General features: G+C 35.7%; 1 protein-coding gene across 6 annotated transcripts in view; it reads left to right on the top strand.

The window, feature by feature from the left end:
• The window catches only part of CEP170 (centrosomal protein 170), a 153,922-nt gene that overhangs the window by 42,792 nt on the left and 97,131 nt on the right, over positions 1–13,999 (top strand). For all 6 annotated transcript variants that reach the window (XM_069064468.1, XM_069064470.1, XM_069064471.1 and 3 more), the window contains exons 4-6: positions 3,673–3,751; positions 11,750–11,808; positions 11,902–12,064. In XM_069064468.1, coding sequence (XP_068920569.1) covers positions 3,673–3,751; positions 11,750–11,808; positions 11,902–12,064 — 301 coding nt within the window. The remainder of the gene's footprint in view (positions 1–3,672; positions 3,752–11,749; positions 11,809–11,901; positions 12,065–13,999) is intronic.

Below are 13,999 nucleotides of genomic sequence, written 5' to 3' on the forward strand. Positions count from 1 at the left end.
GTAGTTAAATGGATGGCCAGTTGAGTTAGTGCATCAGTATGGTATCTCCACCAACTGCAGGTGGACAATAAGCCCAGAGCTAAACATGAGGAGAGCAGTTGTATTTTCTGTGGGAAATTATGCAGTGTTTTTATTGATCCCCTCCTCTCCTGGAACAAAACCCCATATTTTTAAGATCAATATATTATATGGCTATAAATCATAGACCACAGTCTATTAGTATAATATTTACTAACATCCCCAATGAGCTTGGCCCTGGAGATGTACCCACTTACCAGAAACTCTAATGGAGGTGGGGGGAGAGTAGGAGGACAACGAAGACATACATTGCTATTCAGTGTGTATATATCTACATACATGTGCACACACATATATGCATATATACATACATCCTTGCTTTTCTCTATCTGCTCTGCCTCTCTGTCACTCCCTTGCTCTCTCTAACATTCTATTTCAGATATTCTGTTGGGCAAGCTCCTCCCACAGTGGGCTCCATGTGACTCAGGCTCCATACGATTCAGGCTATGTCATAGCTGTGAGCTGTACCAGAGCTCAAAGCAGGTTACATAGGCCTATTAATGAATGTGGAATACCTTTTCCATTAACATTACACAAGGGAGACTCAGAAAGACTTCTTGTAGAAGGTGGAATATGAAGTACTTTGTAAACATTTAAGCTAATAATCAGCATTATTTCCATTAGAGAGTGAACACAGTCATATAACATCAAGTACCCTAGTATACCTAGGAAATGCTACCACAGTTTCTTTGATCTGCTTTACTAAAGGAAAGCAACTTTAAAGGGGTCCAATCTTTAATTAAATATATATGCACAGGGGCGGCTAGGTAGCACGGTGAATAGAGCATCAGCCCTGGAGTCAGTAGGACCTGAGTTCAAATCCGGCCTCAGACACTTAACTCTTACTAGCCATGTGACCTTGGGCAGGTCACTTAACCCCAATTGCCCTGCCTCTCTCCCTCCAAAAAAATATATATGTGTGTATGCGTGTGTGTATATGTATATATATATATGTATGTATGCATGCATGCATGCATGTATGTGTGTGTGTGTATAATTCACTTATTCACTTAGTTCAGGGGGAAAAGCCAGCACTTCAGAAAATGTACAAACAGAAATTGCAAGCAGGCAAAAAATACAGATAGAGAAAATAACACAATTCAACAGACCAACAAACAGGGCTTCTAGCTATCTAACCATTACATACACACATAGTTACCAGAGAGGGAAGCACCAACATCTGGGTTTTCAAAGCCAGGGGGACTCAATAGCTACCCAGAGTCTTAACTTACCAAATCATACAACTCTTCCCATAAGTGAGCCCCAAAGTAAAACCTCACCTCAGAGTATATATACCCTTCTTCAGGGTCAGAGGACTTCACAACCTTAGTGACCCACTGCCTAATTACAAATTAACAAAGGTGTGGGTCTTTCTGAAAAACAAGCCTCCTCCTAATCAATCCACTCCTGCTGGGTTCCACTTGAGGCCTATGGCAGGGAAGATCTTCAAATTCCCTTACCATTACATTCAGCCCCAAGATCTTTCATGCCCATTACATAGGCAACTTACATCTGAATTGGCATTAACATCTCTTAAGTACAGCATAATCCCCACAAAATAAACATGTCACATTTGTAAGATACATAACATAGCAACTCATTACCAGAGTGGCCACATAGCCTTAAATACAAAAGTATAACATTATAATCCCCTTAATCCAAAACCAAAAATGTCTAAATAATGTTCTCTTGAGGGCGTGTCCTCCTCCCCACACTACTCCAGTCTTTTCTTACAAGTCCCAAGGGGCAACCAGGCAACAAAGCTAACAGGGTGGGCTCCTTGGGGGTCCACAGCACTTCCCCCCACCCAGCATAGAGAACTCCACCATCCCTCTGTGTCCCAAAGCATCCCAAGGGGACACAGCAAGAAAACACATTCAGTGCCCCTGCCTTGCTTCACAGTCTTTATCTTGCCCCAAGACTGAATTCTGAATTCCTGGGTTCGTCCTCCTCCCTCCACAGGAGGTGACTGCTCCTGGCTTCTGCCTGAGTCCCTATGCAAGCAGCTCTCTGATCCTGCTCTTACCTCACCAGAGTTGGCATGCATGTAGCTCTCTGCTTCTGCTCCATGGCTCCACAGAATTACAGATGCCACAAATGGGAAACAAACAGTTATTCCAGCCCTTATACTTTCTTTTTAGTTTGCAGATCCTGCTGACTACACCATTTTGTAACAGCAAGCACCCTAGCATACCCAGGATGGCTGCTACATACATACATACATACATACATACACACATACACACATACATACACACATATCATGTGTATATATATATGTATGCACATGTATATATGTGTATGTGTAAATATATGCATATACGTGTGTGTATATACATATATACACATACCCGTATATCTCTCTCTCTATCTCTCTCTCTCTCTCTCTCTCTATCTATCTATCACATTCATTTATTTCAGGGGAAAAAGCACCTTGAACTTCAGAAAATACAAACAGCAATTACATGCAAACAAAAAATACAGATAGAGAAAGTAACACAATTCAGCAGACCAACTGACAGGGCTTCTGGCTATCTGACTATTGCGTACATAGAGTTAGTTACCAGAGCAAAAAGCACCAACACCTGGATTTTCAAGGCCAGGGGGTTCAATGGCTGCCCAGAATCTCATCTGGCCAAATCACATAACTCTTCCCATAAGTAAGCCTCAAAGCAAAACCTCACCTCAGAGTATATATACCCTTCTTCAGGGTCAGAGGACATAACAACCTTCATGGCCCACTGCCTTATTACAAAGTAATAAAAGGTATGACCTTCCTGAAAAATAAGCCTCCCCCCAATCAAGCCCCTCCTTTTGGATTCTGCTTGAGGCCCATTAAGGGGAGGGAGAGATCTTCAAATTCCCTAGGCTTATTAAGGGGCAGGGAAGATCTTCAAATTCCCTTATCATCAGTCATCAGTTTGTCTTAGAATATAAATTCTTATGTCATGTATATTTTGCCCTACTTTCTGCATTTCAGGCACTCCCAGTATGTACTTCTATCTTTTTTCCTCTTCATAACTTATTTGAGGCTTCTGGAGGTATACAGTAGATAAGTGTTGGACTTGGAGTCAGATAGACCTGAGTTGAAATTTTGACTGAGATACTTACTAGCTGTGTTCCTGGCAAGTCACTTGGGCTCTTGCATTGACATTTTTATCATCTATCAAATGGGGGTAACAATCATACTTACATCATAGAGTTGTTGGGAGGATCAAATGAGATAATTTGTGTAAAATGCTTTGCAAAATTTAATGTACTATATAAATGCTAGCTGCCGTTGTTAATTTTCAACTTCTAGAAATGTTTCCAGTTCCTTTTACTAATGGAATTATTCTGCCTTTTTGGTCATTCCTCATGTGGTAATGTCATTATGAAACTTCAGCAGTAGCCTTCCCAGTAACAGGGAAGACTTTTTTGGTAATGTGGAATTCTCAACTAGAAGACTATTACAGTATGATTAGCGGGTCTTTATCAACTTTTCAGCATTCAGTATTAACTTTGTACTAGCTTTGTATCAGCTTTATTAAAAATGAAGTAATTAATTCTGAATAAAACTTAATATCCATTCTCTCTCATTTTGTTCCCTTCTAGACTTTTGTGAATGATGTAAGGATTCCAGAACAGACTTATATCACCTTGAAACTTGAGGATAAACTAAGATTTGGATATGATATCCTTATAAAATGTGATTTGTACAGTTTTTACAAACTTTTCTTTCCAAGCTTCATTGTGTTCATTCATTTCTTAATTATTAAATTTATTTAAACTTTATGGCTATAATTGAATATTTATTTACTTTAAGTATATCCACAATGTGTATTGAAAAACAGTATTTGCCTAGTATTCTCCTTCCCACAGTGGAATGGATGATTTAAGACCCTTTTGTCACCTTCTGGTTTAATAAAAAATGACCCAGGGAGAAACAGAGGAAATAACTTTTGATGTTCACTATTTTTATGCTTTCTTATAGAATATTTTTTGTAATCCTACACTGCATATGAATATATGAGGATTCTTCACCTTCTACAGCCCTGGAAATACTGACAGGTGAATGATGTGTCAATGCCAACCATTAGCTTCCTGGTAGAAAGTTGTGTCTAAGCATCACCTCTTTATCCTCACCCTTGATCTGACTTACTTTAACTGTGCATTTTCTTCAAACTCCTCAACACTCCTATGTCTCTGAGATGAGGGGGAAAAAAGCCCTGCCAAGTCTGTACCTTAAGATTCTTTTGTTCAGAGTGGAATTTAAGAACTGAATAGGATAAGTACTGCATTCTGCTATAAAATAGAGGATAAGGATTTGGTAGGGGAAAGAATCAAAACATGATAGCTTGAGGAAGAATGAAAATACCTTTTCTCCATATGTAGCAAATAAGTTGTGGGAAAAAAAAATTCTCTTTCCATTTTGAGTACAGCTATTCTATATCATGCTTAGTAACATTCTACTTCAAGATATTTAATTTTCTGAATTATTTTTCTCTTTACTCTTAGTGTTTAATATATTATTATACAATTTAACTCAAATAATGTGTTAAACAATGCTAGTTTGGTAGAATATTAAAATCCTATAAAATACTCACTTATGTGAGCTATTTAATGCTCAGAAGAAGTGAAAAATAATGGAAAATAAACATTTTCTGAAAGATCAAATGCAACTTTTAAATGATTTGGGAATCTAAAATAGTTTTCCTATGAAATTTACATTTTAATTTATGGTAAACAGTTATACATTTATATTACATTCTTAATAAAACCTTTTTATATTGTGAATTCAAAGGAATGTAGGAAATGAGATGGAACTATTAAGTATGAAATTTCAACCTACCTGTTTTAGAATTTTAAAAACAAAAACTTTATATTAATTCACATAATTCAGAGTAAGCATAAGCCTTGACTAAATAATTTTCTACTGGTAGAGTTCTCGCCCAGAAAGAACCTGCAAATACCTTTTCAATTTGTTTAGGTTATATGCACTTTTCTTAACTTCTGATATTTAAAGTATATTAGATAATTTAAAATAGGATCTTTTAAATTAAAAATCATTACATGTAAAATGTATCATGTTTTAAAAATGAGAAACTAAGAAGCAGTTCACATTTCCATTGAAATATGTAAACTTCCTTTTGAGATCTTTAGCATATCTTCCCCCTTTTCCCCATATTATTTTCATATTATTATTATTATCATCACTGTTTTGTAGATAGATAAATATAGACAAAGGATCTTTTTAAAGTTATATTATCAATGGCAAAAACAGGAATAGAATTCAAATGTCCTGACTTAAAGGTTGTGCAGTCCTTTTTCTGTGAAATTATACATATAAGTTAAATAAATAAAGTGATAATATATACAGCCTTGTCATCCTCCTTTTCCAGTCTTAAGCCAATCAGTTGTTCCATGTTTGGTTCTGATGCTTTTGGCCCCATACAGGTTCCTCAGGAGGCAGGTAAGATGATCTGGTACTCCTCTCTCTTTGAGGACTTGCCACATTTTGTTGTGATCTACATGGTCAAAGGCTTTAGTATAGTCAATGAAGCAGAAAAATGTTTTTCTGGAACTCCCTTGTTTTCTCCATAATTCAGTTAATCTTGACAATTTGGTCTCTAGTTCCTCCGTCTCTTTGAAAACCAGCCCGCTCTTCTGATAATTCTCAGTTCACATATTGCTGAAGCCTAGCTTGCAGAATCTTAAGTATAACTTTGCTGGCATATGAAATGAACACAGTAATTTGAACATTCCTTGACATTGCCCTTCTTTAGTGTTGGGATGTAAACGTATCTTTTCCAGTCCATTGGCCACTATTCTAAATATGCTGGCATATTTCATGAAGCTCTTCAACAGTATAATCTTTTAGGATTTTAAATAGCTCAGCTAGAGTTCCATCTCTTTCACTAGCCTTATTTGTTACCAGTGCTTCTTAAGGCCCATGTGACTTCATTTTCCAGGATATCTGACTCTAGATCAGTAAAGTTACCACACCTTCATAGTTATCATTGATGTTAAGATCTTTCTTGCATAGTGAGTATTTCTGTGTATTCTTGCCACCTCTTTGTAATCTCTTCTACTTCTTTTAAGTCCCTACAATTTTTGTCTTATCATGCCTATTTTTGTATGAAATGTTCCCTTGGTATCTCTAATTTTCTTGAAGAGATTGCTTGTCTTTACATTCTATTGTTTGTTCTATTTTTTTGCACTGCTTATTTAAAAAAAAAAAAACCAACCTTATCTCTCCTTGCTATTCTCTAGAATATAGTATCTGGCCCATAGTAGGGGCTAAATAAATGGTAGTTGAACGATCAGTTACTTCTAGTTCTGTCTTCTGGGACCACACAATAAGCCTAACCCCTGTTTTATATAACTTTCTACAAAATACTTAAATATGCTTACTATGTGCCTGCCCCATGTTTCTCCCTGTCCCACCCCCACACACACTTTAGTTTCCTCTTTACCATGATAAAACTTCCTAGTCACCTAATACTCCAAAGACAGATTCTTGAGGCCTTTCACCATCTTGTCTGCACTCGTGGATGTTCTCCAGCTTATCAGTATCCTTAAAATGTCATGCCCACACCTAAACATAGTTTTCTAGTCAGTTTGACTAAGGCAACGTACAATTTGTCTATCCCCTCCTTAGCTTTAATACTACTTTTCTTAAATGTTATTTATGGTAGCATTAGTTTTCTTGGCTGCCATAGCATGTTGTTGACTCATTGGCTTATACAGTTCTCTAAAACTTCCATTATATTAACTCTTACAAGGAGAACAGCGACAGAGGCAGCAAAGAGAGGATAAAACTAGGTTAGTGTGCCAACATTTTCACATGAAGTTACTATATCATGACCAGTTGGGAAGAACTCTTTGTGATCACTATTCTTCCCTTTAATAATATGTTCTTGAGTTTTTCCAGGAATTGAAGTCATTTATTCTACCATAGTGTAGGCAGAATAAATTTTCTTTCCTTTTTTTGAAAATCAAGACATTTTTCTTTCTCTAATCCTGTAGTACTTCTCCCATGCCTTATATTTTCCCTCAGTGGTTCTGTATGTCCAGAGCTGCTTTCATAGGTGTGATGCAGTTCTTCTAAACCTGTTGACTTGAGCTTATTATCAAGGGCAACTGGACGCTTTCTTGCTGTCTTATCTTGTGTTTCAATTTAGCCATTTTTGTTCTGTTGCTCTTTTCCCTGGAAGAAAGCAATAGAAAAATAAGAGTTGAATAGTTTTGTCTTCTTTGTGTTATTTATTATCATTGTCTCATCTACCTGAGCAATGTTTCTATTTTTTCCCTACTATAACATTAATTAGATGTTTTCTGCTTTTTATGAATTCTACCACTCTTGTTCCTATTAGCACAAGATCATGTCACAATCATGTATTTTCCCCATTACCTGCTCTCACATCTTTTATACATAACTTTTTAAAAAACAGCTGATGAATTCCTTGTATATCCGCATAGTTCTCCTTTCTCCTCATTCAATTTGTTTTTCTTTGTGTTTTAAAATTTTCTTTCTTTTCAGCTTTCCATTTTAGTTCATGGGATTCTAGCTGTCCTTTCTGAAAATCTTTTTTTTCTCTGAAAATCTAGTATTCAAATCAGAGTATGCCTGATTTTTCTCGTGCATCACAAATTTTACAATGAGTTGCTCACAGTAGTCAGTAACTTCTAGTCAATAATATTCCAGCAATAAATCCCTTCTCAGCAAGACTCAAATCCTAGAGCAATAACTCTGTTGATCCTGGACCTTTTGCAGTAGAAAATTACCATTGAGCCATTTAAGTAATTGTTAGCTGTTCTGCTTTTGAGAGAGAAGAGAGAGAGAGAGAGATCTAACAGATAGACAGATAATTAGAATCTATCACAACTATGTGGTACCTTGATGCCTGGCTTGTGATCTGTTTCTGAAATGCCTCCCTCTGTTCCCCCCCCTTTTTTTAAAGCAGTTGGGGTTAAGCAACTTGCTCAAGGTTACACGGCCAGTTATTTTGTGTGGGTGCCAAGTATCTGAGGCTGGAACCGATCCCGGGTCTCCTGATGCCGGGGCCGGCACTCTTACTCACTGCGCCACCTAGGTGCCCTTCTGTTTCCCCTTTCTGTCTTGTCTGACTATACCAATTACAGTATCAATTTTTATTGCTCCCTCCATTAGTCTTCACTGAAATTACATGGCATTGGAAGGAATTTGAGGGAGTTTGTGTCATGGTTAGGAATTTGTCATTGAAACACAAAAATAAAAGGTAAGGGTGAAAAGGAAGCTTTCTGGATAAAACAAAAAATTAAATAATGATCTTGAAGAGGAAGTAGCTAATGGAATTTCTTTCTTTTTTATTTTTTTTTTTACTTTTAGTTTACAACATTCAGTTCCACAATTCTTTGAGTTCCAAATTTTCTCCACTTTCCTCTCCTTCCCACTTCCCCTGATGGTGGCATGCATTCCAATATAGATTTTAGAAATACCTTCACAATAAATATTAAGTTTTAAAGAAGAATTATAACCAATAGAAGGAACAAAATAAAACAGAGGGAGTAGGTAGTTTGCTTCAATCTGCATTCAGACTGTAGTTCTTTCCCTGGATATGGATAGCCCTCTCTATCATGATCCGTTGGAGTTGTCTTATAACCTTGCATTGCTGAGAGGAGTGCTGGTGGAATTTCTAATCAGTTTCTAACCCTAAATGCGCACTAGGTAATGAAAGACCTACTAAGATTAGTTTCATTAAGTTATATTTGTAGGATGATGAATTCTTAAGCTGTGATCCAGTAAATTTAAAATTGTCTGTCAGTTGGAAGGAAGGAATTATCATCCACTATTTGCCAACAACCCTAGGAGGTAGATGCAGTCATGATCCTCATTTTCTAGCTAAGGAAACTGAGAAAGAAGTCACTTGCCCAGAATCACACAGCTAGTAGGTTTCTAAGGCCAGATTTCAATACACATCTCCCTGAATCCAGGCTCACTTCTTTATCCACTGTGCCTAGCCTCCCAGGTTGATTAGTATCAGTCTGTTACTTATTTATTCTAAGATGGCTTTCACAAAAGCTATAGTCTTCTGGGAAGTCTATGGAATGTAGGCTGTACCTGATAGTGGCTGCTCTTGAAACTGCATACAATTCTCCTCTCCCTTTTCCCTGAGACTGACTAGCCAAACTTCCTTGACAAAGCAAGGGAGGGTCTAAAACTAAAAGGCAAAGAAGTTCCTTGACAAAAAAGAAATGGGACAATTGCAATAAAGAACTGTAAGAGTTGCGTATTTTTCCTTGAAGACATTGGCTCAGTGATTGTAGTCAAAATGACCAAGCCAACATCACATGTAATCAGGAAAAATATTAAAAATAAAATGAAATTATCCTATCCTACAAAATTACGATGCATGTGTGCATTGGAAAAATCCATAGTGTTTTTACTTGCCATTCATTAAACTCACCTCAGAGATTTCTATTTAAAGAATAAACAGAAAGGAAGCCAAAAATTTAAATGTCAAAGAGCTCTTTTTATCCTATGGGAATGACAAAAATTTTGACTTTAAGATGAATTGTGAAAAATATGGAAAAATTAAAATGTTATTTACCTGTCAATTCTATATATAGGAAACAACCTTTGAAATGTGAAAGGAAGAAACAGCAAATTAAAGAAAAACGACAAAATGTATTACAACCTTGTATTTCTTAGCTCGAGATATAGAACAAAAAATAGAAATTTGTATAAGAAGACTTAGAAAAATAGTAAGATGCTAGGTCCATAATGAGTTGTAAATAGTGAACCAAAATGTTTTGGGATACACCCCTGATCTTTTGAGATTGACATTATGTAATCACAAATCTTTTTGTGATGCTACAGAAGATTAATTGAGTTATAATGGGTTGAATGAACCATAGGTATAATTTGGTGGCAGTTTTTAGGTTCTTATGAAAAGGTATTTCAGTGGAGTGTAAGCTCTGGTAGAATCTATTGTGCTTTAAAATTTTTGAGAATGATTCTGCTAGGTTGGCTACAGCATACAGGGTAATAAGTCTTTTAGCCATAGCAGCTCTTGAAGATTTTTATCAAGAGGAGTTATGAGCTAAATTTTTGGAGACAAAATAACATTTCCATACTGTGTATTGTCTTTTATTCCTGCTAGCTAACCAGTGATGACCAGCTTAACATTTCCTTACATTGTTGCAACTAGCTGTAATTTATCACCACTTTGTTTTTATTGAATAGGAAGCTAAATAGAACCCCTGGGAATTCTGACCTCCAACCCTGGAATCTGTGACTACTTTAGGAATGTATTCTGAGGGTGTAGGTTAGGATGATTCATATTAGACCCTAAATTTTAGATTTTAAGTCAGGCTCTTTTCAAAATTCTTGTGGACACGTAAGTGGGTAGATTAGTTCTAGCTCTTCCATTTCCTTAATGTGTTCTAAATCTTTTTGGAAGGGTAAGACCCTTGGACCCTCATGATACTTCCCTTTCAAGTTTCCTCTAGCTTACGAAACTTCTCTAGTCTAAAGAGTAGGCCTAATAATTCAGTTGAAAGTTGAAAATCTCTCCACCTGTTACTTCCGGAAGGCAAGCAAGAGTTGGCAAAGAATTGACATCACAAGAAAAGAAGTGTTTACATTTTGAAAATTAAAAATTTAATTTTTACATTTTAAAAATTAAAATTCAGAATGTACTTTACATGAAAGAATTGGGATGTTTTATGGAAATGGGGTTGTTTTATTCTTCATTTTGTCTTTGGTCTTTAGAGATGGAAATGTTCTTTCTCCATTTCTACTTAGTTTTCCCATATATTAACTGAAGTTTTTAGTTTTAAAAATTAGTATTATATGAGGCAGTCTTGTATAGTAGGAAAACATTCCATTTCTAACTGGCAGTTTTACCCTAGGAAAGATCTGACTGTTATGGGACTGAGTTACTTCGTCTGTAAATCTCTATTTCTAAATGTGTGTACTTTACAAAAGGACCTTGTATTACAGGGTCACATAAGTTGGACATATATGACCATATAGTGAGAAAGATGGGTCTCTTTAGTTGCCAATGATGTTTTTCTTTTGAATAGTAGAGGCAGTTATTAAATTGAATGCTTAATTTTAATCAATTTATGTTTGTTAATAATATCTTATGACTGTGGTTGAAATTCTGGGTCAGGGTAGTTGTGAGGACCTTAATTATAGCATTTCATATACCTGTGTAATTTGGTTCAATGATCTTTAGTTTTATCAAGACTAGTGAATAATAGAATTCCATGTGGATGTGCTGTTTAGTAATCACTGATGAGATACTTCCTTTTACATTGACATGATTAGATAGCAGTCTGATTGCTAGATGCTTTGATTTCATTGCTGGCCAATACTGATTTTAGTGAGGACTGAACAATTCCTTTATGTACTTCTAGAACTATCTAGGTACTTGGGTGAAATCGGATTATGAGGTCAATGTTCAAAAATACTTGTTGCATTTTCAAAGTTATAAAAAAAATTTTCTCTCTTATATTCCATGAAGAAAACCATTGATTTTTATTGTGAGAATTTACATTTTTCCTAAAATATTTGACATTGAAAGGAATATTTAATGCTTTGTATTGTTCTAGTTGTTCAAGTTGCCTAAGTTCTACATCATTTGGGATAATTTTAAATAACTGCCAGAATTTTAAAATTCTATCCTTCCTTAGCCCAATGTACATACTAATCTTTTTACTGTAGTACGAGGTGAAATGAGGGTCCCTGAGGAAGCTCTTAAGGTAAAAGCCTTGATTTTTCTTCTTATTTTTTTAAAGTACATTTAGTTGATTTCACTCATAAATGTTTCTCTTCCATGTTTAAATGTTCCATAGCATGAGAAGTTTTCAAGTCAACTTCAATTGTCCCAGAAATCTTCAGAAGCAGAATTGTCAAAATCAGCAAGCTCCAAAAGTGTAGAATCAAAAATGGCAGATGCTGCTACAGAGGTGCAGCATAAAGCTACAGAAACATTGAAGTCTGAGGAAAAATCCACGGGTAAGTTAACAACTTGGGAAAGTATCATGTCACTGCTTATAGTTTCAAACCACTTGTATTGCTTCTTTTGATAAATTATGCATCAGTCCTCAATATTGGTTGTATGAACAATTTAGCATTATAAAACTGTAATGATTGTATTTAATATTATATAATTTAAATAAATTATATAATATAATTTATTATTATAAAAGTAGCAGTGTTTTATTATAAGTATTATTTCACTATTTTGTTTTGCTCATGCAGATTTTAGTTCCTTAAACTTGTATTTGTACCTTGTATTTTCAAAGTGTTTTTATGTACATAATTTTTATTGACTTTATCCTTTGAGTTGGTCAGCATTATTAAAAAGGATTATATAACCTCAAATAGGTATGTTAGTTCTAGTTCTTTCATTTCCCCAATGTATTTCAACTCTTTTTAATGGAGAGGACGACCCTGACCCTTCATGGTACTTCCCCCTCAGGTTTCCCCTTATTTGAGAAACTTCCTGGTTCTAAAGAATGTCTCTAAGTGATTTAAATAAAGGCTGAAAACCCCTCCAGTTGCCACTTCCAGGAGACACACAAGTCAACAAAATTTGTCACCTATACAAATCTCTGTACAAAGAAATAGATATGTAGATGATTATGTAGCATGTTTAAATATCTGGGGAGCTTGCAGAATTTATTTTAAAGGTAGACTATTTCATGACCTCTTACTCCAATACTTTTTTTTTCTAAAATCATCACTATAGTGACTTCTTTATGAGGTTATAATCAAAGATCTTATTTACAGTGCCATAATCAAAGGCTATATTAGAAGATTGGTGGACATCTCTAGATATTTCCAAAATGTATAAATTTTGACTTAGTTGTGCTCAAAATTTCATTTACCCTTTAGAGTTTAGATTTAGGTCCTTGGCATATTGTTCAATTCTTTCAGTTGTGTCAGACTCTTCATGACCCCATTTGGGGTTTTCTTGGCAGAGATACCAGAATGGTTTGCCATTTCCTTCTCCAGCTCATTTTACGTTGAGAAAACTAAGGAAACAAGGTTAAATGACTTGCCCAGGGTCACATAAGTAGTAAGTAGTTGAGTCTAGATTTGAACTTGGGTCTTCCTGATTCCAGGCCCAGTGCTCTATCCACTGTATCACCTGCCTACTCTAGTTACGTGGTACTTTAGCTTTAAAAATTGGCAAAGAAGTTGGTTGCTTGTGCCAAAATTTTTCCCATTTCTGTTTGTCATAGGTCATCAGTCTTAGTGAAGCTTATCTGAGCATTGCTGTTCCCACTTTTACCAGGATGATCTTGCCTGATTTCTTCTTATCAAACCCTGACAGAGATTTTTCCCTTTCTGGTTTATTATCTGTGTGTACCTCCATCTATTCCTCATTCCTGCACCCCTCTTCTGTGTTTCTAGACCCTGAGGGGAAAGGATGGATTTCTTGTAAGGAATGAGGGGCTATAGATAGTCTTTTAGTACTGCTTTGAGATGAATTGTCATTTGACAGAATTTGTAAGGGAGCAAGCTAGAAGAAGTTAAGTGTTTTGAAAGGCAGTTTTGCCTAGTTGAAAGTGCTTGATTGGGATTCAAAAGACCTCTCAAATCTTAACTATGACATTTGTACAATCTTTGTGATGTTGGGCAAATTACTTAATCTCCCAAGGCCTCTGTATCCTTAGCTTTAAAATAAGATTCACTTAGATAATTCTCAAAATTTTTTCTATCTCTAAATATATTAATCCAAAAGAACATTTGACAGAGAAGGATTATAAGGGGGGGAAAAGAGCAAGGCAGCTTAGCTTAGTGGATAAGAGATATCCTTTTTTAGAGACAGGCAAACCTAGGTTTAATTCTTGTTTCTGATATATAATAATTGTGGGCATCACACTGAGCATCTTAGTACTCTAGGCAACTTTTTGAGACTTTCCAAAAAGAGTTGCTGATCTG

The sequence above is a fragment of the Petaurus breviceps genome, unplaced genomic scaffold (assembly GCF_028583685.1).
Source record: "Petaurus breviceps papuanus isolate PSGF00001 unplaced genomic scaffold, PetGlider_PUasm1.0 90633, whole genome shotgun sequence".
Lineage (NCBI taxonomy): Eukaryota > Metazoa > Chordata > Mammalia > Diprotodontia > Petauridae > Petaurus > Petaurus breviceps.